The 27081-nt window shown below is 53.7% G+C and overlaps 1 protein-coding gene across 5 annotated transcripts in view; it reads right to left on the bottom strand.

Annotated features, from left to right (window-relative positions):
- ATP2B2 (ATPase plasma membrane Ca2+ transporting 2) overlaps positions 1-27081 on the bottom strand; it is a 352425-nt gene that overhangs the window by 98860 nt on the left and 226484 nt on the right. For all 5 annotated transcript variants that reach the window (XM_059940372.1, XM_059940370.1, XM_059940375.1 and 2 more), the window contains one exon: positions 12294-12798. In XM_059940372.1, coding sequence (XP_059796355.1) covers positions 12294-12492 — 199 coding nt within the window. In that variant the 5' untranslated portion in view covers positions 12493-12798. The remainder of the gene's footprint in view (positions 1-12293; positions 12799-27081) is intronic.

Consider the following 27081-nt stretch of genomic DNA (forward strand, 5'->3'; position numbering starts at 1 on the left):
ACCTACAAGGTAAGAAGAGAAGCCTGGGACAGACCCTTCCCTCACAGCCCTCAGAAGGAACCAACCCTGCCGACACCTCGATCTCAGACTTCCAGCCTTCAGAATGGTGAGACAATACGTTTCTGTTGTTTAAGCCACTCAGTTTGTGGTCCTTCGTCATGGCGGCCCCTGGAAATGCATACAGCAGCAGGGCAGGGATGAATGAGAGCTGAGGTTTTGCGGGGAGGTGAGGAGGCTGCAATGGGGGCAGGGAAGAGGGACGTCTGCCCCCTTCACCATGTGCAGGGATGACTCGGGGGCCCCGGCCCTGGGTCAGGACCTCACCCACGGTACACCTGGGCAGGTCCCTTCCCTCCTGGGCCTCAGTGCACCCTGGGATTGCTGGCTGAGATGTTCCCTGAGAGCCACTCCAGACCTGTGGTCCCACAGGTTTGCGAGTCCCTCAGGCTATTGTCCCATCTGCCTTGACCCGACTGAGCTGCTGAGTGTTGGGGCAGCCCCAGGGAATGTTCTATTCTGCTACAGTAAGTCCCCTACATATGAACAAGTTCCATTCTGAGAGTGCATTCGTAAGCCCAATTTGTTTGTAAGTCCGACAAAGTTAGCCTAGGTACCCAACTAACACACTTAGCTATATAGTACTGTACTGTAATAGGTTTATAACACTTTTCACACAAATAATACATAAAAAACAAAAAATAAAAAGTTTTTAATCTTACAGTACAGTACCTTGAAAATTACAGTAGTACAGTACAACAGCTGGCATACAGGGGCACGTTCACATCTTTGAAAGTTTGCAACTTGAATGTTCGTATGTAGGGGACTTACTGTATTTTGTCCAGCAGAGGTTTCCCAAGATCTCATGCAGCAGCCTGTCCCTGGGGCTATTAATCCTTCATTATCCTCCTTGGACCCCTCCTGGCAACCCTTACTAACTGATTGCCTATCCAGTGTCAGACACCCTGATCACACCCTACCTGCAGGTGACACTCTCCTTCTACATCTCTGACTTCTCCTGCTTTGCTGGTTGCCTGCTCCCTTAGCAGCTGGTGTTCCCTAAGGACCTGTGCTTGATGAGCACCCCAGGTGAATTCATTCCTGCACGTTTATTGACTGTACTCTCTGCCGGGTACTGTTCCAGGCACTAGTATACAGCAGTGAACAGCACAGGCCCAGATCTCTGCCCTCCCCCCATGCAGGTTTGGGACTTGTTAGCAGAGACAGGACTTCTCTGTAGGTGTCTTTGTCATCTAGATGTTCTGCCTCCGGGCCTGCCTTCCTATCCCCCGGGCCCTGAGGATGCACAGTGCCCAGCAGAGACCTCTCATTTCACCCCAGCCTTGCTCCTCTCCTTGCTGGCCCGTCTCCACCACAAGCGGCCAGCTGCTGTCTTGGAAACCGAGTCTGCATGACACTCTCGCCCTTGACCGTCTATCACAGGCTATGTCCTGCTGTATGGTGCGCCCTCCTCTTCATCACCATCCCCGGCTGGGTCCAGCCCTCTCTTTTGGATGCCTGCCCTTCCCTCCTCACTGGCTTTATTTCCTGGGGTATCTCCCCATCCAACCCATACTCACGGTTGCCAGACCAATCGTCCTAGCCGCACTGCTCCTCTGCTCGAGAACCTTCAAGGCCTCCCTTCTGCCTCTTAATTTAAGCCCAAACTTTGTGCCTTAACATTTGGAGTCCTAGTATGGACTCTGGAATTCCACTCATTAGCTGTGTGACCACGGGCAAGTGATTTAATTTCTCTGCGCCTCAGGTTCTTTATTTGTAAAAATGGGGATACTACTAGCACCTACTCCATAGGGTTGTCAGGAGGATCAAATGAGGTGATGATGTGCGTAAAACTCTTAGAACAGTGTCTGGAGCATCTACAATGCTCAGTTACTCTTAATTATTACCACTACTGCTGTGGTTCCCTCCTTCAAGCCATAACCAAACAGAATGATCGGCTCTTCCTTTTACATAACCTTCTTTGCCTCTGTGCCTTTGTCTACACTTTTCCCTCTACGTGGAGTGTCCTTCTCCACTGCAAACCCTGCCTATCTCTCAGCATCTTGCTCAAATACAGCCTCCTCCATGCAGCCCTCCCAGATCCTCCCATGGGAAGGGCTCACTTCTGCTTCTCAACTCTCTGGCATCTTCTCCAAAGTTATCCTGTAGAAAGAGCCTCTGAGTCTTCTCTGCTCAGAAACGGTGCCTGGGGTCATTTGCTGGGGCCATAGAAATTTCTAGGGGGCCTCCCTTTGGGGTGGAGGCTGACACTGGCAGGTGGGTACGAGGGAACCATCTGCAGAGGCCCTAATTTCCACTGACTATAAATAACTGTGTGTCTGAAACCACAGCAGGGCCAGGATTGTGCCAGGAGGAGTAAGATAATCGCTGTGGGGAGAGGGGGGGGCCTGTATAAGTAACTCACCTGCCCTGTGGGGGCCTCTCGTGTGACAGGCAGGCCTGCAGGGACAGGCGGCCTCAGCTCTCTTGCGCTTTGTGGGACCTGGGCTGGGTGGACAACTGAGGTCGCCCTAACGCCAGACACGGTGTAGCCTGTGGTTACCGAGCAGCCTCTCTCCCCCCTCAGCCCACTTGACAGATGAGGAAACTGAGACTCAGGGAGGTGAAGTAACCAGAGACTGGTGTCCAGGGCAGACCTATTGCATGGGAACCCCCCCATGGGTCTTTGGAAGCCAGTGTGGGCAGGACTCTGAAGCCGCCTGGTAGGGAAGCTGGGCGGGGGCTTGGGGCAAGGGGCTGAGGGCACTGCCCCGGGCAGGGCTGGGGTGGGGCCTCAGCTACACCCCAAGGATATGAAGTTATAGTCTTTCAAGGGAAGAGGGATCTGGGGGCTGGCTCTGAGTTAGTCACCCTTTGGCCAGTTTGATGTCTGTACTGCTCTTGGCGGGGCGGTGGTTCCTGAGGACCTGGAGGAGCCCCAGAGACTCCTAGACCTGCCCTCTTCATTGGCGGTGGGGCTTGGAGATGTCTCAGTCAACAGGGGGAAGAGTCAGATTGGTCCCCACTCGAGGCTTAGCAGCCCCGTGTGTCCTCTAACACAGGTGGGTGGGCCACGCACGAGGCTAGAACGTGGTTAGGGTGGAGTGGCTGCAAGATGAACCTCCTGAGGCCCCACTGTGGGCCAGGCTCTCCGAGTGTGTTTTCTCATTTAATCCAGAGACCGGTATGGACCCTGGGGGCTGGATATTACCCACTCCATTTTACAGATGTAAAAACCAAGGCACTGAGAATTTATAGAACCTGAGCTCCAACCCAGGCTTTTAGACACTACAGTTCAGTAGCTTTCTCTAGTACCAGAGGTTTTCAATTTTTTTTTTCTTTTTAAAAAATTCTTTGTTTAAAAAAAAATCTCAACAGATGCTTTACCATGCAAAACAAATTAGAAAAAAAAAAAAAAAGAGCTGCTCTGTTACATGGTGGAGCAGAAAGGCCAGAGCCCCCCACTCAGCATCTCCCTGTGCCCTGGGGCACCTCCAGGGAACCCCAGGGAACCTAGTATCAGAACCACCTCACCCAAACCGCAGTCTCTCTGCCTTCAGCGAGGTCTTTGGCTCCTCAGCCCCTGAAGCAGAGCTGTACTCATGCCTCGCCCTCATGGAGCTCACGGCCCATTTCACACTCACGCGGACGGCACAGCATAGACAAACAGAAACACAATCACCAGGCTGACAGTCTGCACACACTGCATGAACACACCAGCTAAAACCCAGCCTACAAAAATCAATCCATAGTCCGTGGGCTGGAGTCCTCTGTCCTTTGAGATACATCCTAGGCTCCAGGCACGATGAATCCCTCACTTCTCCCCATGCATGTCCCGGCTCCAACCCCAGGGCCTTTGCTCAGGTGCTCCTCTCATTAAGAACGTGCTCTCTTCCCCATCGCTGTGTGCTCAACTGCTCCCCGCCCTTTGACACCTGGCTCAGAGGAGGCCTCTCCTGACTCTGTCTCCAGTCGGGCAGAGACTGCTCCCTCCATTGCCCGGAAGCTCCCTCCCCCTTGCTGTAGAGCTACTCTTGTCAACGGGAGGCAGTAGATTCAGGGCACGTTCGGCAGCCAGCCTGTCTGGGTACCAGTCCTGGCTGGGCCCCTTGTTAGCGGTGGTGCCCTGAGCCCTGATTTCCTCATCGGGAAGCTGGGATACAAACAGTTTCTGTTTCACAGGGGTTTGTGTGGATTAAATGAGGTGATGCCGTGAACCCTCAGCAGAAGAGCTGGCCTTGTGTGAGCACTCAGTACGTGTTAATGAGTCTCTGGGGTCACAGCTGGACCGTGTATCACAGCTGTACCTGGTATCGCAGCTGGAACTGGGGTCACAGCTGGACCGTGTATCACAGCTGTACCTGGTATCACAGCTGGAACTGGGGTCACAGCTGAACCGTGTATCACAGCTGTACCTGGAATCACAGCTGGAACTGGGGTCACAGCTGGACCGTGTATCACAGCTGGACCGTGTATCACAGCTGTACCTGGTATCACAGCTGGAACTGGGGTCACAGCTGGACCGTGTATCACAGCTGTACCTGGTATCACAGCTGGAACTGGGGTCACAGCTGGACCGTGTATCACAGCTGTACCTGGTATCACAGCTGGAACTGGGGTCACAGCTGGACCGTGTATCACAGCTGTACCTGGTATCACAGCTGGGGTCACAGCTGAACCGTGTATCACAGCTGTACCTGGTATCACAGCTGGAACTGGGGTCACAGCTGGACCGTGTATCACAGCTGTACCTGGAATCACAGCTGGGGTCACAGCTGAACCGTGTATCACAGCTGTACCTGGTATCACAGCTGGAACTGGGGTCACAGCTGGACCGTGTATCACAGCTGTACCTGGTATCACAGCTGGAACTGGGGTCACAGCTGGACCGTGTATCACAGCTGTACCTGGTATCACAGCTGGAACTGGGGTCACAGCTGGACCTGGGGTCACAGCTGGCAGCCCTAGCACAGCTAGACTGGAAAGAGTCTTCAGGGCTGGGGGATTTACAACCCAGCTCTGCACCCCCCTTTCCAGGGAATCTTTAGGGAGCTCTGGAGCAGAAGGGGGTCAGGAAGGGGTTCCTCTGTCCTGGACCAAGAGGGAATGTCCTGGGAGGCTGCCCTGTCCCGGCCTCCCACCTGTCCCATGTTCAGCCACGTCACACAGATACTGCCTGAGGAGCATACGGAATCCAGGGGAACAAGGTGGCCCAAGCCTGTACATAGCAGGCGCACAACACACATTTGTTCAATGCGTGAATGTGCGTCAGCTTACATCTCCGCTCAGTACGACAGAAACAGGGGAAAAATGGGACAATCTTGAACACCTGTATCCATTGGTTCTGGAAGGTGGGCATTCTTATCATACCATTTACAGATGGGGAAACTGAGGCTCAGAGGGATGGAGTGACTTGCTCAAGGGCCCTGAGGGTAAGCTGGAACTCAAGTCAGTGCTCTTCCCACTCCTTCTCTTTTCTGAGCACACAGTAGGCCCTTAGCATTTAGGGCATATTCATTCTGTAAAGCAAAGGTGCCTTCAGAGTAAAAATCAGGGCCATCTTCCTCCCTAAGCCTTGGTTTCCTGCACACAGGGCTGCTGTGAGGCCCATATAAGGAAGGACCTGGCCCTGATAAGTTTGCTCACAGTCAATTACAGCCACTAGGTGGCTTTGAGATGCAGGCTTTTTGGATGGTGGGTCCGCCTAGTGAGAGGCCTACTTGAAATGCTCCCCCCACCCCATATCCTCCATGCCCCCTCTGGGTGCCTGATGACGAAGCACTGGCCAAGCCAAGCAGCATCGGTCAAGGAAGGTGCAGTCCCTCTGGTCCTGCTGGAACCCCCCAGGAGCCCCCTGTCAGTGGCAGGTCAGGCCCTTTCTCTAACTGTTCTGCATTCTCCCCAGGCCTGCAGAACCGTTTGCCCAGCATAGACGCCGCTGCCCCAGCCTGGGAAGATGGAGAGCACGAATCAATCAACACGTGGGTTTATTTTATTGATGATTCAGAAAGATGTGCGGGTGGCATTCTGGAAAGCATCTACACGTGATTCATTGGACTTTCGCAGAAAGCTGTGCTTCTAAGGGATTTATTTTTCCCAGTGGCGCTGGGGGCTGGGGAGGGAATATAAGCATTGCAAATCAAATACGGCGCTCAGTTTTTGAAACCCATAGACTCACACGTGTTGCTTAAGCCCATTATCTGCCCTGATAAGCTGCCTCTTTCTTCTCCACTAATTTAAACCCAACCTGTCCCTTCAAGTCACCCAGAGTCCCCAGCTGACACTGAGACAGCACCTGCCATGTGCCATGCACTGAGCACTTGACACGTGTTACTCTGATCCTCACAGCGACCCTGTGAAAGAGGTACTGTTGTAATCTCATGGCACAGATGAGGAAACTGAGGCACAGAGAGGTTAGATAACTGGCCCAATGTTCCACAGCTGGATAAGAATGGAGCCAGGACTTGACCATGACACAGAGTTGGCCCCTTCACTGGTGGGACACTAGTCGTAGACCCCCGTCCACCCGGACGGACCCAGCTTCTGCCTGCTTCCCTGGTGTAATTATTGACAGTGTCATTACGATCAGTCCAGATTTGGTGCTCCTGAATCCTGCCTCCTCAATTCTCTCCTTTCTCCCCATCCTCAAGGGCATGCAGCATGCCTGCTCTTCCTCCATACCTCCCCTGCACATAGTAGGACCACACCCCTCTGGGGTGAGCACATGACCTGGTCTGGCCTATCAGCCTATTCCATCCTCTGGCCACAGGGATTAGTTCAAGAGTGGCTCCAGGTGACCCAGTAGGGGGGAAACCCTGAGAAAGAGGTGCCTTTGGCTGCTGGGGGCCTCACGGGGTGAAGGCCTGCCCGAGAATGAAGCCAATACAGAGGACGGTGGAGGTGGAAGAGAGCAGGAGAGGGATGGACAAAGCCCTCCTCAGCACTGGCGGCCCTGGATCCAGCCATGCCTGAGGCCAGAACAATCCCTGGACTTCTCAGTTGCACAAGCCAGAAAATCCCCTTTTTGCATAAGCCAGTTTGAGATGGGTTTCTATCAAATAGAATCCTAATAGATAGAAATACTCAGTGGAAGATGATGACTGTTTGGTAGAAAACCTTCAAAGCACTTTCAACGCACTATCTCCAAACGGCAGAGAGTGAAGTAGCACAATTCCCATTCTACAGATGAGAAAGCTGAAGTTATCAGTCTAAATATCTTGCCTGAGGTCATGAACCTACTTAGTGACAGAGGCAAGGCTGGAAAGCCGTCCCAGGCTTCACGCCTGGCCCTCCTCCACCCCTGCATGTATTTGAGAAGGTGGTTGGTTACCTCAGCCTCTTAAATACTTGGAGGAGCTTTGCTCCTCCAGGCCTCGCACCTGACATCGTCCTGGGCTGCTTCACATGAAGACGGGGGTGGGGAGGGGCTGGTGGGGGGAGGCATCCTCCCTCATCTCTGGCCAGGTATGAATTCCCTGCGTGGACCCTGTGTCTGAGTGGCCCTCCGGCTCCACCCTGCCTGCGACACTGCTACAGCTGTGTCTGCCTCACTTTCCCTGTTGACCTCTCAGGGCTCCAGAGATACCTGGGGAGACGGAGCACACGGGGAAATAGAGCGTCACAGTGACAAACAGGAGACCCCCTTCGCTGCCTTCGTGCCCCTCCCCCCTGCCCCGTGCCTGCGCAATGGTGGCTCTGCGCAATGTGGGCCCTGCCAGGTCTGAGGGGTGTCTCGTTCATCATCGTGTTCATGCCACACAGGGTACCATCTCCCACGATCTGCTCTCCTGTCCTCCCTCAGCCCCTCGCTCTCCCCGACTTGGGCAGGCCATAGGATTCATACAAAATTAACTGGAGGTTCCGTTTCACAACACTGCGATGTATCCGGTTCCCACCTTACCCTGCGGCTGCCCTGTCTTCTTTGTCCCCTTTCTCCCCCACCATGAAATATGCAATTCAGGGAGCGCCCAGCAGGGCCTCTCGAGCTGCCCCTGCTGACAGCCGGTGGTGCAGGGTCAGGAGCGAAGGACGAGAGCCATGCATGCCGAGTGAGTGGCTCAGGGCACTGCCACTCCGGGCTCCCGGGAACCGAAGCTAAGTGTTCTCTGGGTGACGCAGGGTATCCTGTGTCCTGTCCCCACGCTGCAGCCTTCCATACTACACAGAGAGGGGGCACTGAGCACCCGCACCTCTTCTTTCTCCCTCCCTTCCTTCATTCTGCTGATGCTTTTTGAGTCCCAGGCACTGCAGCAGGTGCTGGGACACAGTGGAGAATGACAATCAGCTCCTGCCTCAGGGCTCACAGGCCACCCCAACACCCACTACCCATCTTTCCAGACAATGCGAAGCCACCTCCTCTGGGAAGCCTCCTCTGATAGCACATTGACCCTTTGTTGGGCACCATCTTATTTAATTGCCTAATTTTTGTACAGGGATGGGGCCAGAACATGATTTTTTTTTAAAAAGAGATACTTGGGTATAATAATAACAATGATAACAAACACCATTTTGTAAGTGTCTAGGGACTGCCACACAGTGCTAAGCCCTTCATGTGGATGACCTGATTTATTTCTCACATCATCCTGTGAGGTAGGTAGTGTTATTATGCCCATTTTACAGATAAGACAACTGAGGCTCAGAGAGGATTCACTGAACTCTCCCAGTGTCCCTTGAGGAGTAAGCCAGTCAGGATTCAAACCTGGGTCTCAGGGGCTCTACTGTCCTAGGCTGGACAGGTGTGAAAAGAAGGGAGCAGTGGAGGGCACGAAGGGAGGGGCATTACCAGGATGGAAGAGAACCAGCAGTGGGAGAGGAAAGCAGTGGCACTCAATGGCCCAGTGAAATATCCAACACTGCCAGACCATGGGCGCTGAGCTCATGGCCTGTGCGGGCAGCAGGTGGTGCCCCGGGTGGGAGTTGATTTCTATGGCTTCAGATCCCCTCTATCACTTGCAGAGATCTTTTTGCCTAAAATTAGCTGGATGTGAACAGGAAGGCTAAGTTATGCGTGGCCTGGAGCAGTTTCCGGGAGTGTGACTCAGAGGCTGCTCCCTGCTGACGTCAGCAGACTAGGGCAGGGGATGTCGGGAATGGCCAACCTGGGACCCTGGGACAGGTTGGAGCTGGGACCCTCCAGACCACAGGGCTTTGAAGTTGGGGGCTGGGGCTGGAGGCCAAGCATTTCTCTGAGTCAGAAGAGGGCTAAACAGGGCAGGACAAATGCTGAGCATGAGAGGGAAAACGAAAAGTGCCCTGGTGGCTCCACCCTCCTCAGACCCTTGGCAGACAGAGGGCACCTTCGCAGGACTGTTCCTAGTTACATGTGCGTGGCTGGGGGCTGAGGGCACACCTGGCTGTGGTGTCTGACACAGCTGTGTTCGAAGTCTGCGCTGATGTGAGCCATGGTGGTGACCTTGAACCCTCATGCTTCCCATCTGTGAAACGGGTAACACCACCTGCTTCCAGGAATGTGGGTGATAAGGATGCAGAACAGCCTAGTAAAATGTGTAGCACCAGCTCGGACACTGGCCAGTGTTCCAGAAGAGTCAGATTCCACCGTTTCCGGAGAACGTGACTGCTTCTTCCAGAGTAGTGATAATCATATTGGAAACAACAAAAGCCGATGTTGATTGAGGACTTCTATGCTGGGAACTTGGCCTGATCTCACTCAATGTTCAAAACCCATGTTACTGATGGGGAAATGGAGGCGTTTAGTCTCTGGGGCTGAATCCTAACACACAGAGCTGTTCGTGTGCCTGGTAGGCGGGGTACTAAGCTACTTCACTTTAGCCTCACCACAACCCTATGAGGTAGTCACTATTATTATCCCATTTTTCGGATGAGGAAACTAAGGCACAGAGAGGCTGAGTAACTTGCACAGAATCACACAGCTGTTAAATGACACAGCTGGGATTTGAACCCAAGTTGTCCAAGTCCAAGTCCAAGAGTAGCATTACGCTCCTCTGTCCTTCCCCAAACCTCTTTCAGCTCCATCTGCACCCTGGGAAATCCTTCAGGGGATCAATGCAGCAGGGGCTCTGGTTTATCCTACTATGGGCTTTCCTCCTTCTCAGGGACCTTTCCCATGAGAGATCTCACTTGATGCTCATGAAATATTAGAAAACCAAGGCCCAGAGAGGTCAGACAAAAGCCTCAAAGGCACACAGCTGACAGGCAACAGAGCAACAGTCAGAGCTGTCATTATCGTTTCCAATTTACAGATGAGAAAACAAAGACTCCTTTATTTTTCTTTTCATGTAACTTCTTGCAGCACATCAGCAGTCTGGGGAATTCTATCTAAGAAATGTCGCTCTGTGCCACATCACATGCTTTCCTTTCTCTTCCCCCCATAGCCAAGTTCAAACACCTCCTCCTCCAGGTAGCCTTCCCTAACCTCCACTGCCCACCCATCTCATTTCTCCTCGATCCCTGGGGTCCTTGCTGCACTTGGTCTGGATTATCTGCTGTTCTGGCTGCTCAGCCGTCTGAGAGCTGCTCTCTGTGGGCTGGGGACTCAGTGGCCACATCTCAGGGTTTTATGGGTCAGTTATCCACCCTCCTCTGTGCCAGGCGCCAGGCTGGGTGCTGGATGTTCAGAGAGGAGCAGGACAGGATTCCCGCCCTCAGGTGCACACCTGTTGTCCCCAGCGCTGGAGCGTGGCCGTGAGCCACTCGATTTCCCAGGTCCCCGAGCCTGTCAGGTGGGAGGGGAGGGCGGATTTCTTAACCTGGGGTCCAGGGCCTGGCTTTGAGGGGCTCTGCGAACACGCTGGTAGCGTGGATCACACTGTTGCACACAGTTGACTATTTTTCTGCAGGGAGAGGCCATAGCTTCCATCAGGTTCTCCACAGAGTCTGGGGTCCAGAGACACTTAAGAATTCCTGACTCAAGAGAATCTCCTGGTCCCATTCAAAAGGCAAAGACCATTGGGACAACCCTGCCTCCTAGCAGGTCAGGTGTGCCAAACTGGTGGTGGAGGTGAGCATGGGCCATTCTGCCACAGATTGGTGTTCACATGAGGCCGGGGCCCAGCAGCCCCCCAGGCTGAGCCCACTCCCATCTCAGGGCCACACGTGGCTGTTCTCAAGCCCTGAGCTAGAATCACGCAGGGAAGAAACGACGCTTCCCCTATTTCCACCCTCCCCGCCAAAACAAAACCAAACAATATCAAAAAAGAAAAAGGTGTTTCTAAACTTCTGCCCAGACTCAGCAAGGTGGGCAAAACATCAGAGACAGCAGCGAATGTGGGAAGAAGGACCAGTCTTAGCTTTTCCTCCTGACCCAAGAGAAGAGGGCCCCAGACGAAGAGGGACGCTGACCCCTGGCGCCGCAGGGCACAGTGGGTGCCGGCACAGCAATGGACTGTCTGGCCCTGGCTGAGCAGCTAGGTCCACAGGCAGCCTCTGCAGGAAATGCATTTCAGGGTTAGTGCCCAGCAGTGCCCAGGGCATGGGGGCTGGAGTTAGGAGATGGAGTAGGAGGGACCTCTAGCCAAAGGTTTCTTGTCTGTCAGTGGGGATGAGACTTCAAATGCTGCCTGCCTCCCAGGCTGTGGTCTATGCCTGGTGGAGGGGTTGTCATCCACTCTCTTTAGAATAATAATGGCTGCCACATATTGAGCACCTACTGTATGCTCAGCCTTCCACTAGGCACTGTGAGGTAGGTACTGGCCCCATTCTCCAGAGGAAGAAACTGAGGCTCAGTGCAGCTTCTTTGCACAAAGTTGCAGGACTGGGAGTGCCAGGGCAGAGTACCTCACACCTGTGCTTTTGGGGTTTATTTAGGGAACTTTTCTACTTCCTGGTGAGGGGAAGGTAACTAACTGTGGGGATGGAACCCAAACTCTGAGCTCTGGTGCCCAAGCTGGGCTGGTGCCTTTCCTCTCCGCCTTGTGGCAGATGACATGGCTTTGGTCCCCTCCAGAAAGCTGAAACCTTCCCTGTCTGGAGATCGCAGGCCTGCTCATTTTGGCAGTTGTAAGAAAGCCCCATGCCCATCTCCAGGGCAAGACACACAAGGGCATCTGTCACCTTTCCCGTGACAGCCCATCTTCCTGCCTGCCCTGTCTTCCCAGCAGCTCCACGGCTGCCCCAGAGACCTAGGGATCCCCAGTCAGAGTCTGGATTTGGATGAGTCGGACATGACCCAGCCCAGCAGCAGGGGCTGGGGAGCTGGAATTGAATCATTGGTTCCATGCTCAAGCCCAGACGAGGGGGTTCCTGGGGCCTGGATAAGGGAGCCCAGGGTCTGACTGAGCCCTGAATTCAAACCCCGTGTTTGAGCCTTGTGCACCTACCTTCGACAGGTGAGGTTTTGAGGCGCCGGCAGATGGTGTCAGTGTCCCCGTAGGTCTCCTTGATCTTGACCACGGCCTCGGTGCCCCGCAGCTCCATGAGGGAGCGCAGCTCCTCCATCGTGCACCCAAACTCGCCCCCATGGCTCGACTCATTTCTTTGGTTTTTGGAGTAAAAGTCACTGTTGGTCATGTCACCCATGTCTGCCGCAGTCCCCGCTCGGGGTGGGCCCGAGGGTCAGTGCTGGACAGGAGGCGGCCAGGCGATGGCTCCGCGTGGCTGTCCGCAGCACAACCTCACTGGACGGCTGTGGCTCCTGGCAGCTGACCCCAGGGGGCAGCCGAGGTGGGCTGGCGACAGCGGCGGTGGGCTCTGAGGGGCGTCCCCGGGCGTGGGGCAAGGTCCAGGGGCCGGAGGGGCTCAGGGCTGTAGACCCAGGAGTCTCCATTCAGCGGGGCCCATGCTGCTCCCTGGAGCTGGCATCTACATGGTCAGGGGCGGTGGCTCCTGCAGGGGCAAGCAGAGGGTGGTGACAGGGGTCAGGCACTGGAGGCCGCATGCGACAGGTACCCAGGAAGGCCCGGCTTGCAGGTGCTACACACACGCCCCCCACCCAAATAACACCCACCGCACATACACATACCTGGACGTGGATGTTCGTACAGTACCCCATCGCGCACCGGCACACACTGCAAATCCAAACGTACTGACACCCACTAGGCCCTCCATGCTATACCACCCCCCCCCGGCATAGCCTGATGCACCCTCATAACACATGCTAACCCCGTAATTGTCCACTATGGACACAATGACTTCGTGATACGAACCCCGGTGTACACACACCCTGTGACATGCCGCTCGGGGTGCAACACCCCACCTGCCTACTTTTAGGGCCCACCCACTGCCATACACACACACCAACACAGGGCCCCCCTTCACACACATGCTGGCGGACACTCCTCCCCACCATGCACACTGTCACACGTAGTCACATTTACAGGCGTCATCTTAACATCCCCACCTCCTCCCCTCAAAAATACCAGTGTTCACAACCCTGTGTACGCACATGCCATGCCCACACAATCAGGGGCCTAACCCCCTGCCCCCAAGTAACAGTTCCCAGACCCCCCAGCGTGGATGCTTCCTCTGTCCACGCCTCCTATATCTGCCGACACGCACTGCTCTCCCCACTCGAGTCTCACGGGCTTGGGGATGGGAGAAAGCAACCCGCCTGCACCCGCAGCCCACAGCTACACTGATCAAGTGCCTCAGCCTCGCCAGAGGGTCCGTCTCATGCATATTCACCAGGATGTCCCTGTGGCCCCCAGAATGAGCCGGGGTCCACAGAACCCTCACCTTGGGGCCCCAGAGTCCGGAACCACGGACAGCGGCTGCCACGGCCCTTGGGGAGCCCAGGAGGAGGAGGGAGCACCGGCTACTCCCTGCCCGCCTGGCCACCCTTGCCGGAGTGTGGCATCTGTGGAGCTGCCAGGAGAGAACCCAATCCACCCAGATACCCAACACCGGTGGCCAAGGCCCCGGCAAGCGTTGGGTGACAAAGGGCCTCTGCTGAGCTCGGCTGGGTCTGGCACAGGGACTGGCCCCGCCCAGCAGCCGCGGAAAGCTGGCCGTCCTAGGCCCAGAACAGTGAGGGGGAAGAGGTGGGGGCAGGAAGGTGGGACTGAGCCCCACCCCAGCCTCAGCTCCTCCCTCGTGCCCCCCTCCCCTGCCCCATCTCTTTCCTTCACAATCCTTTCCCCTTGCACAGAGTTTTAGAGCTGGAGGTAATTTAGGGTTAATCTCATTTTCCCAGTGAGGAACCTGAAGCTCAGAGAGGGAAAGGAACTTGTCCAGAGACACACAGAGCAAGAGTGGACGGAGCCCAGAGATGGGCTGGGATCTCCTGACTGCCAGCCCATTGCTCTTTCCCCTCCCACTAGGGGGCGCTCCCTCCTCTCTCTCGGAAGACCAACACAGGATCCTAAATCACAGCAATCTGGGTTCAAATCCGAGCTCTCCTGAATCCTGGCTGTGGGATCCTGGGCAAGTCCCTTCACTTTTCCGAGGCTCAGTTTCTTCATCTGTAAAATAAGTCATTCTCCCCCGTCCCCCTGCTACTTCCCAGTTTACTGGGAACTAATTGTGAACCATGTTCAAATCCAGTGAGTTTCCACCCGGGGTACAGGGCTTCCCAGCCTGGATCAGGGGGTGCTGGAGCCACAGGAGAAGCCTGTCATACCTCACAGGAGGGCGCTTTCACTCAAGGATGCAATAGGAAGCCTTATTTTCACACTGGGACCAACTGGTATCTTACGGAGTAGAACTTGAAATGGGCCTGATGCCTTAAGTAGAGACATGAGACACCAAAGAAAGCGTGTGCTTGGGATTGCCACCCGCAGTCCTGCAGGAACACTCGGGGGTCCTTGGCCATCCGGGCATGCACCACCACCATAACCCGTGAGTTTTGACCCCAACGGTATATCCCCGAGAGGAGCAGGTGAGGCAGGGACCAAGCAGGCCTGTGTGTAGAGATGCTGGTGGAGGTTAACCGGAGGGGCTCTAGAAGACACAGCCTCTGGGTTCAAGTTCTGCCACCTCTCAACAGACTGGGAGGCCAATTAACTTTAGTTTCATTACCTTAAAAAAAGGGAGGGGGAGTAATAGTATCTACCTCACAGGTATTATGAGGCTTAAGTGAATTATTTCATGCAAAATACTAAGAACTGAGCCAAGCGCATGGTAAGCACTAATTATTGTGATTACCAGTCCATACAACCACATTATGAGACAGGTAGTCTTGTTATTCCCTAGAACATATGAGGAAACTGAGGCCAAGAGAGGTGAAGTCACTTGCCCAAGGTCACAGAGTTAGCGAGTGGCAGAGCTGGGATTTGAACTCAGGTAGTCTGGACCTAGAGACATACTCTTCATCAGGATGCTTTGCTGCCTTCCCTGGTGCATCTCCCTCATGGGGTTCTTACAATGCTTAAATGAAGTGCCGTATGTGAATGAAAGTGCTTTGCAAAAACCACAAGGGACTCTCTAACCCCGAGGTGCTGTTTTCTATCTCTCTTCCTGCTACCTGCGGCGTGTCTTACAGGCACTGATAATTACACCTCTGACAGCACGAGCTATGAGAACCGTTAGCAGTAATTATATCTGTGATGACAACAGTAGGGATGAGTTAATGGGCTACTGGTGATTTTAATGACTATTGTGTTAAGATGAACAATGATTTCAGCCAACTATCCATCCATCTACCCATATGTTCATCCATCCATTCATCCAACCAAGCATTCATTAATTGTGTTGTGTGCACCTACTTTGTGCTGACAAGGGGGAAGAGAGACAATTAAATGAGTGACCTCCATAATATGATGGGTTTGCCATGAGAGGGAGTCCCAGGTGCTGTGCATGTCCAGAGCAGGAAGATGTGACCTGGCCCAGGGTATCAGAGAAGATTTTTCCTTTTAACATGAGTATTGAATTTTCTTCCCCTGCAGGAAAATGGGCTGTGTGACTTTGGAGAAGTCACCTAACCTTTCTGGGCCTCATCTGCCCAGTGAGGTTGACCCATCTGTCTTACAGGCTGCTGTAAGGATCGACTGAGGCCCTTACGTGTGGGTCTCTGTGTGGCTCCTGGCCTGGAGCAGATACTCTACAGTGCTGGCTTCTGCATCTCCCCCAGCCTCCCTCCTACCTACGCACCCAGTTATTAGCAAGTGCACCTCCCTCGAGGCTGAGATGAGGTTCATTCGCAGCCAGCTCTTAATACCACACTGACAGTCACCCCTGTCCTAATTAATGGGCACACAGGCTGCTATGGACTGAATGTGTCCCCCTGCCCCAAATTCATATGTTGAAGCCCTAATCCCCAGTGTGATGATATTTGGAGGTGGGGCCTTTGGGAGGTAATTAGGACATGAGGGTGGAACCCTCACAAATGGGATTAGTCTTCTTATAAAAAAGAGACATGAGAGAGATGATCTTTCTTGGTCGTGTGAGGACAGTGAGAAGATGGCCATCTGTAATCCAGGAAGTGGGTTCTCACCAGGAACTGAATCTGCTGGTACCTTGATCTTGGACTTCCCAACCTCCAGCACTATGAAAAATAAATTTCTGTTGTTGAAGCCACACAGCCTATGGTATTCTGTTATAGCAACCCGAGCTAAGACATGTGCCTGGGCAGGGAAGATGTCTGGGCAGCCAGTCCTGGGCCCAGAGAGGTTGAGCAACATAACTAGGGGTCACACAGCCAACCGCGGTCACAGCCCACTGAAAAGCCCCTCCCTGTTTTCCAAGCTCCTGCTGTGTGACCTTGACCAAGTCCCTTTCCTCCCTGGGCCTCAGTTTCCCATGTGGAAACCGAAGAGATTGGACTAGTGTTCTCTGGGGTCCCTTCAGGCTCTGATGCGCCAGCCCCTTCAGAATTCAGAATGAATGTTCTGACAATATTGGGTTTATGCATTTCGGTTTCATCTTATTAGCATTTAAATGACTCTGTATTGTTACATTTCAGTGACTCAAGAATAGGTTAGGGGCACCTTAATAAAAAGTCTTTGCCAGGAGAGACTCTGGCAGAGGAAGGAGCAATGGATTTTTTTTTTTTTTTTGGAGTTAATTTAACAAAGAAGAGATCTATCTTTCGAAGGAAGGTTTTTAAAAAAACACCCCAAAACCTAAACCATCAGCTTTTCAAATCCTAATTGAAGGATGGGACATCGCAAATGAATTACGTGCTAAAAATAATTTTCCGATGCCGAATCCTTCTGTTTTCAGACGTGCTGAATTTAAATGCCATCTTAATACGTATTTATAAAGTCACCTTTTACTTTGAATCGGCCCTGGCACCAGTGACAGATGTGGGGACACAGGCCCTGTCTGGAGATCCCTGATGACGAGGCCTGATGCTGCCATTTGGTAGTTTTGTGATGGGGGTGGAGTCGGGGGGGCAAGGTCTTAGCCCCTCCCTGGGCCTCCATCCCCTCTTCCCCGAACGCCTCCCTCGCGCACAGGGCTTTGCGAGGACTACCTGAGTTAGAGCTTAGAGCAGTTCCTGACATAGCGTAAGACTTGTTCAACAGGGACTGTTCTTCTGATGGTAACTTAACTCGCCCCTTCCCTCTGCTCTCAGCTCACTCAGACTGTCCCCCACGCTACTGTCCTGAACACGGGGCTCAGGCCAACCGTGCCATCCCCACAAGGCTCCCAGCACCGCTTGGAAGGCTGGGGAGGGTCCCAGTTTGTAGGCACAGCTTACAGGGCTAGCCTCTCCTCTGCTCTGGTCCTGACTGAGTAATCCCCACAGGCAGGACATTTTCCTTCCTCTCCTGGATGCAAATTCTGGCCTTTCTGTGGTCCCCACCCTGCCCCGCCCCAGCTGAGGGGACCCTCCTCGGTGCTGACCGGGGAAACGGGTGACCTCAGCCAGGCAGCTGGGGGCAGAGGGACAACTGCTCTTCCCTCAGCCTCACTGGGAGAGTCAAAGGGTTGTAGCCATTGTCTTAGCTGCCCTTCTCTGGGGGAGGGAATGTTCCGTGTGTGTGTATGTGTGTGTGTGTGTGTGTGTCAGAGGGTACCTGTGGTGTGTCAGCAGATGTGTACTGACTCTGGGCGATCCTGAAGGACAAGATGTGCTGTGCAGGTCCACGGGAGTACGTCAGGATGAGTGAGTATCTGTGAGTGTGAGTGAGCCAGAGATGTGTGTGCCCATGCCCGCCTCTGAGTGTGCAAGCCCCACGATCTGTGTGTGTGCATGCATGTGTGTGCATCAAAGCTGACAATGACAGTCTCGGCTTTGAATTCTCACAGTCAAGGAGAGAGAACGGGGAAAGAGGAAGGGAACTGAAAATGAATACCTCAGAGGCGAGTTTAGTGCTATTTTTAGAAAACTCCTATCCTGTTAACCAGAAAAGGAAAATCTAAAAAAAAAAAATATATATGTATATGTATATATTTATATATCCCACAGAAGCAGGCACGCATCAGCCTCTAAGGCACAGATGGCGGAAGCAGGGCCAGGGGGTGAGCTACTAGGCACTCAAGGTGTCTCACATAGCTTCTCACTCTCCTGCCTGCCTCAAGGGAGGGGAGGTCCCCGGCCCTTAGCTGCCCAGCAGGGTCAACTCTCTCCACTTCCCCCGTTCTCCAAAGGAGTTTCCAATGTTACATGGTAGGAAAACCCCCACATTTCTGGTCCTCTAGGCGTCTTACATACCCACTCATCCACTCACCCATCCATCCATCTATCCATTTGTCCATCCATCTGTCCGTCCATCCATCCATCCATCCATCCACCTCTCCAATAAAAAGCTGCATCTCAGGCCTTGCCCCAAGCACTGGGATTCTGAAGAGAGCAAGGGAGGTGCACAGACCCTCCTTCTAGCTGTTGAAGGTATGCTCACTTTGCCACACAGAGTCCCCCCGAAACCCCATGGTCAGGCTCTGCAGACCAAGTTGAATGATTCCTGCACACCTTTTGCTTCAGATTTTGGGAGGATGTAATCCAAATGGCACTTGCCTGGGAACCAGATCTGCTGAGTCCCAATCTCGGCTTAACCACTACTATTAATAGAGATTGTTTAGCACACGCGTCCATGGGCTGTGTGGTATCACTGTCCCTATTTTACAGGCAAGAAAGCTGGGGCTCAGAGGGTTACAGATGGCCAATGCCATACAGATGGGACCTGGCATAGTTTAAATACGCCTGCTTGAGTCCAAAGCCTCTGTGTTTCCTCTGTGTCCCAATGCCTTTCACCAACTCACGGTATGGCCTCGGACCAGTGCCTTCTTCCCTGTGCCTCAGTTTCCTATCCTATAAAGTGAGAGGGGGATCGGACAGACACTCAGTCTTAAAGGGCCATTTTAGCGCCATCCTCAAGGATTCTCCCGTCACCTGATACTTGCTTCTAAGGGCACACGCACTTCCCCAAGCCTCCTTGCTGCCCTGCCATACCCAGTAGAGCACCATCCTAGTTGCAAGCCAACTCCTGCTTGGCTGGAGGCCTAAGGAGAGAGAAATGCCCTAGAACCTGGGAGTCACAAGCTGATGAGGATTCACCTGGTGCCTTTGACATCCACTGCCCGCCCCCCTCAGCCTCTGCACGGCAGTGCCTGCCTTCCAAGATTCGTACCCTTTATGTGCTCCTTGTTTAGAAATCTTCCCTTTAAAAAGGAGAGTTTTCCAGTGAAGCAAAAACAGTAAAGTCATCAGCATACCGAGGCAAGAAAGCTTAGCTGAGGCAGAAAAGTGTTGGGGGAGACTTCACTTTGGCCTGCAAGAGAGGGGATATGCAGTGAGAAGGCTGGGGACGGTGACTCTGCCTAAGATGGACCAGCTGTTCTGGACAGTGTCCTCTGGTTTCAGTCAAATGTCTCGGCCACCTCCCCAGCCTCATTTGTCGCCCTGCCCAACTCTCCTTACAGATGCAATGACTTCCCTGGCTGCCCCCAGCCTCCAGATCCTAACTGGCTATAGTGACACTGTCCCCTCCTGTCTTCATCTGCCTCCTTCTCTCCTACCTCCAGCTTTGTCCCCGTGGATTACAAGCAGAGGCCTGAAGGAAGGACAAAAAATGGTAACAGCAACACTTGGATCATACCTGCTATGTGCCCAGTACCATTCTATGCGTTCCACGTTTGTTATCTCATTTAATCCTTCACAACAACCCTATGACACGGGTATTGCCGCACTATCGTTTTCCAGAGGAGAAACAGAAAAAAGAGAGTGCAGTGGTTGGCATAGGTCTTTGGTTGGAGGGGCGAGGGCGGCAGAGCCAGCTCTCAAACACACACACAGAGACACTCTTAAGGGCTCACTCACATCCCTCTTTCCACCAGCCCAGGCTCCTACCCTTTTTTCTGGTTTCTATAATGAAGCACAGGGTTCTGCCATGTCAGTGCTCTGACCATAAGCAACAGCAGGTCACTGGCTCCTTGGTGAGTCTTCAGGCTTCACCTCTGACCGTGGAGGGCTGGGGCCCAGGGAGCCGGCTCTGGGGATGAAGTGTTGATGGATGGATGGAGGTGGGTGCTGGGAGGGATTGGGTAGCTGAGGTCAGGGAATCTGATAACCACAGGCCCCCCTCTCTCCCCTGCAAGCTGACTAGCAGAGGCCGGGAGTGAGCGCCGTCCACGTGCTTGTGGTGCTGACTGACAGCCCCCCTGGGGAGGACAAAGAAACAGGCAGTGGGGAACGGTCTCCACTGGGAGCTGTCCCCAAGGCCACAGTGCTGATTCGGGATCGGAGTTGGTTTTAGGGACCACGTGCCAAGGAGTTGTCCATGTTCTGTGGTGCTGACATAGGGCAAAGGGTTATAAGTGCCCTTAGAGCTATCCAGGGCAGCAGTGCTGACCAGCGGGGCGCAGGGTTGGGAAGCCTGAGGAATTGGGTGTGGGTGGAGGAGGGAGGGCACAGGGCATTTTCCTTGAGTTATGTGAGCAGGCATGGGTAGCTGACCCCAGGCATTTGTGCTGTCGCTCAAAGCCAGGTTGTCAGGCAAGGAGGTGTCCTAGTGAGCAGGCCTGAGCCAAGAAAATGACACCAGGCAAAAGGTCACTTGGGGCCACTTACATGCATACACAGAAGACTCACCTTGGCCCATCAGTGCCACCTATCACCAAGGCCAGAAATCCCACCACTAATGATCCATTCTTTTGTGTTGTGCTTGGTCCCTTCCCTCTGGTTCCTGCTGGGACCATAGTTAAGTGGTGGCATCTCAGTCTGTCTGAATTTATTAAATTCTCTCCTCCATGGAATGGGGAAGGAAAATTCACCCACAGAGATGCCAAGGGATGAGTTTAAGTTGGGAGATTACTTTTGAATAGCTGAGTACGTTCTTTGGGGTCCAAATCAGAGAAGCTGGAAGCTAAGGCTTGGGGAAAGTCATTCTATGTGGCCTGAGAACACAGAGGCCAGGAAATAGAACTATAGAGGAAAGGGGAAAAGGCAGAAAAGCAGGACTCTTAGATTCCAAGGAGAAGGGGAGTCAGACTGATGCAGGCACTGGCAGGGGGTTGGTGTTTGTATGTGTTGGGGGGTGTTTTTCAGATTCTATTTCTCACTACTGCAGTGAGCCTTCCAGGCTCAAGCGGAACTATCTCTGGTTTGGTGACTGTGCACTCATTGCCTTTCCTGCCCTAGCCCAGGTTCTCTCCCTCAGAGTCTCCCTGGTGGAAAGCTAGTGATGTCTGTCAGGACATTGACTTGGCTTCAGACCTGAGGGTGGTGAATCAGAAGGTCTGGAAGCCAGAGGAGAAGCCCAGAGCAGGAACTGCTTCCCATGGCCAAGGTTTCCTCTCCTTCCTCTCTTGATAAAAGTTTCTCTGAGTGGAGCTCGGGGACCCCAGAGCAGGGCCACTCAAAGTGTGGTTCCCCAAGGGCCACCTGTGTTGGCATCACTTGGGGGCTGGTTGAAACACAGATTCCCATGCCCAAGCCTGCAGAGATGGGTCAATCTCTGGTGGTGGGGCTGGGAATTTTAAACAAATAGAACCACTCCCTTAGAGCTTTGGGGGTCCCATTCCAGACCCTCTTTCGGCCTGCTTCCTCTTGTAGCCAACATTCCCCTGGTTCTGCGTTCTAGAATCCTGTCCTGCTCTTGTAGCCCAGCCTATGGCTCAAAATCATTTCCAGCTCCCTGGCTTTTCCAAATGCCACTTCTGGCTAGGCCAGGCCCTAGGTGTCTTCTGGGAATGACTCCCACCAGCCGCTCCAGGGCCCTTCTGTCTTTACACCCTTGCCCACACCTGATGACCCCCATCCCTTCTTCCCACTCTCCTATGGCTTCTCTGTTTTGGGTGAACTGCAGTCTTTTCCCACAGTCCTGCCCTTGACCCTCTTAATGCCTCACCTCTCCCTGGCAATGTCACCCACCTGACATCAACTTGCATCCTAACATGAGTGATTCTCAAACTGACATTTCCACCCTGCCCTTTCTCCTAAGCTCTAGAACCAAACTTTCCATGACTCTCAAATGTCCCCTCTGAAGGTCCTCCAGGCTCTCAGACTCTCCCAGATGTCCTCATCCTTCTGTGACCTCTGTGCCAATTACGGCATCTAAAGCGTCCTCGCAGATTCCCAGCGTTGGACTATCAGGGTACCCCTCGACTCTGTTCGCCCCTTACACTCAATCAGGTACCCAGACCCAGGGAGCTCAAGTGGGGTAAGAGCCCAAGCTTCATTTTCTTCCTCGCCGCCCTGGGTTCCTGACCTAGTTCAGGTTCCTTATCCACAACCTTTCCACTGGCTCCTCACAACCCGCCCCCTCCACCTTCACTGTCCCCAAAGTGATGTTGACAGGGACCCTCATTTACTGAGTGGCTTCCATGTGTCAGGAGCTCTGTTAGGCTCTGAAAACATTCTTATTCCACAATAACCCCATGAGGTAGGCATTCTTATGCCTATTTTACAGATGAGGAAACCGAGACTCAAAGAGGTGAAATAACATCATGCTGAGGTCACAAAGCTCACAAGTGGCAGAGCCAGGAGTAGAACTGGGACCTGTCTGGCTCTAAAACCTCTCGGATTTGAACATGCCACTCTCTGGATTAAAAAGCACCACTGGCTCCTTGGTGCCTATTAAAAAAAAAACATATTCATGACCACTGCATTCAGGATCCTGCCTAATTGGCTCAGAGCCAACTTCTCTGGGCTCTGGTGTAAGTGAACTCCTTGTATTTGCTGAACAACTAACACATGTTCCTGCCTCCGACCCTCTGTATATACTGTTCCCTCCATCCGGGATTGTTTACACCCACTTTGCCACTAATCAAAACCTTCCCCTCTAAGGTCCAGCCCCAATGCCAAGCTGTGAAGTTCTAATTCCTCTGCTACACATTTCAACCCCCTTCCCACTGCCAGCTTATCACATGTGGCTCATTCCTCAACTTTGCACCCTCTACCCTCGGTCTTGGGGTGGGTTCTACGAGCTTGCCTCTCCCACTAGACTGTGAACTCTCTGAGAACAGGGCCTCTCCAGCCCCCAGCACAGGACCGGCCTCCACCAATGCTGGTTCCATCACTGAGAAAGCAATCTGACTACGGAAGGACACTGAGGACAACAGATCTGGGGATGCAGCCTGCAGTTGGAAAGTGAAAACTGGTCAGCCGAGTGGCTGGATGAGTGGGTGCTGAATGCACCCAGGCAGCGTGCATTACAGAAAGCAAGTTGGCAAATCTGCACCTGAACCTTGGGAAGCAGCTGCTCCAGCATCCCATTTCACAGATGAGCAAATGGAGGCTTTGCCAGGTTAAGGAAGCTGCCCAGGGTCACATCACTGTTGGATTCGAACCCAGGCAACCTGCCATCAGAAACCCTGCCTAAGTCCCTCCCAGGATGACTCAGAAGCCAGGAGGTGGTGGTGGCTAAGGCAGTGTGACACACAGAAGCATCTGGGGTCTAGCGGGGAGATGTCCCGGCCCTTCTGGACCACACTGATCAGACCCGTGTCTTCTGCCACACCCAGTGTTACATCCCACAGAGGATCCTTGTGGTCTGGTCATCGTACTGTTCTCCCCCCAACTCTTCTCTGTTCTCTACCCAAAGCTGGAGGACAGGGATAAGGTCAGGTCAGAATCTGTCAGGAGGCAGGTCCAGGCTCAGGCCCAGGGACTAGGCGGGGCGCTGGGTGGGAGCACAGGACACCCTGCGATGACCGTCCCTGGCCCCAGAGACGCCCCTCTGGCAGCCCCAGACCCCTGACCCCAGAATCCCATGCCTCATGGGCCGGCAGAATCTCTTTGGCTCCGTCACCCAGCAGGCCAGCTCTGCAGCTCTTCCCCTGACTTGGCATGGCTGTCCCGGCCACTGCGGAGACAAACAGAATCCGCCCGGCACCTTGAACAGATGGCGCCACTTCTAAAAATAACGCCGCACCACGCTCCCCGGCGCAGCCAGTCCCGGCGACAGAAGGGGGTGCGGGTGGGCGCCGCTAGCTGTGCTCACCAGCCATCTGCACAGGGACAGATGCGAACGCAGCCTCCCGGGGGGTGCGGGCCCGGGGGACCCCAGCCTCACCGAAGCTGTGCGGAGCCGTGGGCCTTACATTCCCTGAAGCGAATGTAAGGCGGCGACGGCGGGCGTGTGTAGCCTGGCTCCCCTCTCTGCCCATCATCGTGGCGCCCCAGCAGCCCCTCCTCCACACGTCGCGTGGCTGGGATTCCCACCTGCAGCACCCGTTCTTTTTCGCCTGTTGCTCCTAGCCCATGTCTGGGCCCCTATGCCCACGATCCCTAGTGCCATCTTCTCTTGGGAATTTCCTTCCACTCCCAGAAGCTTCTTCTTCCCTCTATGAACTCTTAAACCACTTTTCAGTGGACTTGCAACCTAGTAGGGTCAGAACCCCTTTCTTTGAGCTTAGAGTCAGAGAGATCTGGGTAAGAACCCTCAATCTGCCATCACTGCGTGATCGTGGGTAAATCAAGGCACTTCTCTGGCCTCAGTTGTTGCATCTCTAAAATGGAGACGGTAATCGTCCCTTCCTTGCAGGGTGGCTGGGAAGATAATGTGAGTTGATGCAGGGCACAGGGTTCAGCCGAGAGCCTGGCCAGTGAAAGACACACAATCAACTGGAATGATAGTGATTTCTAGACAGGGAAATGGAGACCCTGAGTGGAAGGCACTGGCCCAAGTCCTCAGAGCAGGTGCTCGCAGAGCCAGGTTCAGGCCCAAGGCCTCTGCCAGAGCTTTTACCCTCCTGAGACATTCTCCTCTGTTTCTGGGATATTCCAGGGATGTGTCTCACCTTCATCCTTGTGCAGGATTTTCCCTGAGTGCCAGTTCATCTCCAATCCTGGGAGCTGGCCAGGAGGCCTAAGGGATGCCCTGAAGATACTGCCTCCCCATTTCTTGCTAAGAATGAGCCCTGAGCCCCAGCCTGACCCCTCCGGCTTCTCAAGGAAGTTCAAGTCCTGCCAGAAAGTTTAAGAGCTCAAAAGCCAAAGTGCTTCCAATGCCCCAGGAGACCCCAAACTTTGGACCCTGGAGGTATCCACGTCAGCAGACCTCCCACAATGGCCCCCAAAGGCTCCACTCCCTCTGATTTCCCAGCCTTGCAGTCTGCTCTCCGCCTCCTCCCAAGTCTGGCGATGAGGCCACTTGGAGGAGTGGGGATGGAGGACCTGTCTGCTTCCTCTCCCCGTGGGGCATGGCCCAGACCCCCTCCCCCACCCCCATCACCGCTATTCTGCTTTTCAAAAGTCCTGCTCCAGCCACGTCTGCCCTTCCTTTCTCTCCCGGAGTTCCCCATGGCTCTGGGGGGGTCTCCCGGAAGAGAAGGGGTACAGGGATCCACGGTGGGGGGAGCCTGATGTCCCCTAGATTTCAGGCCTCATGTCACGCTGCTTCTAGGGCCTGCTCTCTGCTGGGTGTAATCCAGGAGAGTTTAGATTTTGGGTTTCCGATGCAGTCAGAACCTATGCTCAAATCGTGCACAATTCCAAGTCCTGGGAGCTTTCTCCAGCCTACCTCACTCACTCCCTGCCTCTCTAGATATTTCAGTCCCTGACACCTCCTGTTAAATCAGGGCTTTTGCTACCCCAGACTCCTTGTTACAACTGACTGACAAGGCCAGAGCCGTCACCTCTCTTTCCCTCTCCAGGGTCAGGCCTGGCATGAAATGGGTGCCAGGTTCCGGGGGCTCTGGCGTGTGCATCTTTAGTGGCTGCCACAGATGCCAACGATATCAGGCCTGCTCGGAGCTGGTCCTTGTCCACCACGGCCTGAACTGCGGGGGTACTCCAGGAGGCCCCTCCCCAGAGCAGAGAACACCAAAGGGGCACCACTGTTTGCAAAACTTGAGGGAAAGCCAGAAGAGGCCCTGATTCCACAAGCTTACTTGAATCCACAGACCAGAAGGGACCTCAGAGGTCAAAATCCCTGTGATGCCCAAGCCCCTTCATAGCACCTGTGTAGAGTCCTGCTTGGGCTTGCACGCTTCCCTTGACAGGGGGTTCACGCCCTCCTTCCGTGATAATCTATGTCCGAATCTATGTTGAGCTGAAATTTTCTTCTTGCTAACTTTTTATTGTTTTACAGTTAATGGGCGTTTTCCAACTGACACAGAACCCTGTTCCCTCTTCTCCACTGGAAGTTCATGACCGTGGACGCATACATATGTGTGTGCCAGGGCAGAACGTGTGCCAGGGAGCACACATGTGGTTGCACAAGGGTGTGCATAAGCCTGCTTGAACATGTGTGAGCTGGGAGGGGGGCAGCGGGGGCTGTGCTGAGATTTGCAGAAATGTATATATTTTGGAAATAAGACTCTAGGAGGTGCCTGCAGGGGGATGTTAGGGAGCCATGGGTCACGGCAAAGAGTTTTATTACCACCTTGAGACTACCTTCGTCTCCCAGTTTGGGAGATGGGTGGGTGGCGAGAGGTGGCACCCACAAAGGCTCCAGAACAGAACAGGAGGCCAACCTGTAGAAGATGCCTTGCCACTGTCTCTGTGGCTGTCTGCAAGGTGGCCCTGAACCTCTGAACCCCACTTCATGCCATCAGATGACTTTATCTCTCAGGGAACTCTGCCATTAGGGTTTGACCTGAACGAAATGACAGCGACGACAGAATACCATTTTATAAGAGTGGTCATAAAATGCTTTTCAGCTTGAAGTTCACGAAGAACCCACTGATTATTTACATTTCAGAAGTAAGGAACTAAGGCGAGAAAGATGCAGGGGCCTATGGTGGGCCCTGCAGAGAGTGATGTCTCCGGGGGGCAACCTAGGGGATCAGGATTCTGCACAGAACACACAACTCCGGGGCTGGTCACCCCCAGCCATGGGTGGA

Source organism: Balaenoptera ricei, chromosome 11, assembly GCF_028023285.1.
Source record: "Balaenoptera ricei isolate mBalRic1 chromosome 11, mBalRic1.hap2, whole genome shotgun sequence".
Classification (NCBI taxonomy): Eukaryota; Metazoa; Chordata; class Mammalia; order Artiodactyla; family Balaenopteridae; genus Balaenoptera; species Balaenoptera ricei.